Raw genomic sequence first — 2,394 nt, forward strand, 5'->3', positions numbered from 1 at the left:
AAAGCTCCTAGAACTGATAAATGAATTCAGCAAAGTTTCAGGAGACAAAATTAATGTACACAAATCCGTAGCTCTGTTATACCCCAACAGCGACCAAGCTTAGAATCAAACCAATAACTCAACCCTTTTTATGATAGCTGCAAAAATAAAATAAAATGAAATAAAATACTTAGGAATAGACCTAACCAAGGAGGTGAAAGACCTCTACAAGGAGAACAACTTTAGTATTTTTAATGGGTTAAAATGAGAGGCAGCAGGTACAGCGGAAGAAGTTGGTGGGCATCGGTGTCCAATGGGTACTAGACCTTTGATGGTAAGGCATTTGGTTTTGACTTACTAAATTGCTAGGTACAATTATTTTCTAGTTTTTGTCATTAAACCTTAAAACTACCAAGTAACCCCTTCCATTTCTTATTAAAAGATTGTAAAATTTCATACTCTGATCTATGCTGACTGACGTTAGATTATTTGTTTCTATTTTGTGACTACCCTAAATAATACCTATAAACAGTAAACTGTTAGTAGTGTTTTTGCTGTGACTAAATGTAGTAAGATTTATCTTCCAAATGAAAACTGAATTGTCAAACACTTGTCGAAGTTTTGGATTTACTCAAAATTCTGTGCTCAGCAGCTGGAGGTAAGAAGAGTAAGGGCCCTCCCTTACTCTTATGGAGAGGCATACTTTCTCATGAGGGGAATAGTCTGCAAGAATTCGTATCTTGTAAGCAGTGGTGAATTCGACTAATTAGTGTACAAAAAAAACATTTTGGGTGTGGCTGCTGACAAAGAGATCCAAGAGGGTAGATGGCATCAAGCTTGCTGAAGCAAGGAAAGAGAAAAGCAGTATTCTAGGGAGAGAGCGGGGTAGAGCAGGAAAATGGCTAGGTGCAGGTCAGATGATTTATTGAATGAAATGGATCAAGTTTTGAAATGAATGGAAAATATTCTCTGAGTCTCATTTGAGTCATGTCATGGCAGTCTTATTTAAACATGAAGTGAAAGTTAGATTTTTAAAGTCGTCATCTGTTTTCAGGGTGTGAGAGAATATTTAAGTGATACTCTTTTTATCCTCCACATAAGAAAATAGAACTAGAGAAACCTATGGCTTCCTCGATTGTTGGTGGCCTAGCAGCCCTGGCACACACAGCCTCTGAATCTGAAACACTTGTTTTGTCACAATATCACCTGAAATAATACATTTAGGATGAGTAATTTAGTAAATGCATTAGTCTTGTATTCACTACAATAAAATGCTCTTGTACCAGTATTATTTAATACATTACATTTTATCATAGTAAATAACTCATAGAAATAGAAATTATTGGCTGCTTTATATTGCTGTAGAAAAAAACAATGAAATCTTATTTTAAACTTTTCTCGTGATTTTTAAAGGTAATTCATAAAATCCTTGTTAGGTTTGATGACAGGTACCATATTAAGGGCAGCATTTTATAACCCGTATCTTAAACATCGTCTCTGGAAGTTAAGAGCCTCCAACGGGTTTTCTGTAGAGTGCACATAATACCGCACTCAGGCAGTTCATGGAGTGTAAGAAATATCTTAGTGCTTTGGTATTTGACATTTTAACCAAGAAAAAAATACACTTTGATAAGTTTAACTTACACTTCCTTTCCCCTTCAGGTATCTACTGTGCGTTTCAGTCAACAATACAGCTCATGTTCAACAATATTCCTTGATGATAGCACAGCCAGCCAGCCTTATCTTACAATGACAGTAATATCGTGAGTACAACTATACTGCCGAGGGACAGATTCGTTTATTCTAAAATTATTTCAGCCATTTGGTTGTCCTCCTCCACAATCGGTTTAAGAAATTGGAGTCAACTATATATTGATATCCAGATTCTAAATAGTAAGTATCAATTTCTCTTAATCTTAGATGTCTCAGAAGGAAAAATCAGTTAGCAAAGGAACAATCCCAGAAAAAGTGTGGTTTTTTCATGCCTTTATGCCTTGAGACAATGTTGAACACAGTTAGAAGGATAGGTTCCCTTTATTGAATGCTTTTTGTGAAAACTTAGTTGTTCAATGCATTATAGGCCTAAATCAGTATATACTACTTTCGACATTAGCCTTGGAAGAAGGAACAGCTTTTCCTCTTCTGGCACCACAGTATATCTGCATTTGAATTTCTCCCATTGTGCACGAGCACCTCGTGGGCCACAAAGATGTGCTTTGAGAGCACCCTGAGATGAAGTTTATTTTAAAAGGAACAACCAACACCAGCACCAGCTCCATAGGGGCTGTCCAGTGTACATTATTATCATCTCCTTGGGTCATGAGTGTTGATTTTTAGAACACAGTTTGGAAAATGCTAATTTATTAGAACACAGTTTGGAAAGTAGTAATTTAGAATATTAATGTCTTTAATTTT

At 35.9% G+C, this 2,394-nt stretch overlaps 1 protein-coding gene across 1 annotated transcript in view; it reads left to right on the forward strand.

The window, feature by feature from the left end:
* LOC105517741 (arf-GAP with GTPase, ANK repeat and PH domain-containing protein 5-like) overlaps nucleotides 1-2,394 on the forward strand; it is a 34,377-nt gene that overhangs the window by 21,164 nt on the left and 10,819 nt on the right. The window contains 1 exon segment of the mRNA XM_011950398.1: nucleotides 1,642-1,742. Within this exon segment, the coding sequence (XP_011805788.1) occupies nucleotides 1,642-1,742 (101 nt within the window).

The sequence above is a fragment of the Colobus angolensis genome, unplaced genomic scaffold, assembly GCF_000951035.1.
Source record: "Colobus angolensis palliatus isolate OR3802 unplaced genomic scaffold, Cang.pa_1.0 Scaffold306, whole genome shotgun sequence".
Classification (NCBI taxonomy): domain Eukaryota; kingdom Metazoa; phylum Chordata; class Mammalia; order Primates; family Cercopithecidae; genus Colobus; species Colobus angolensis.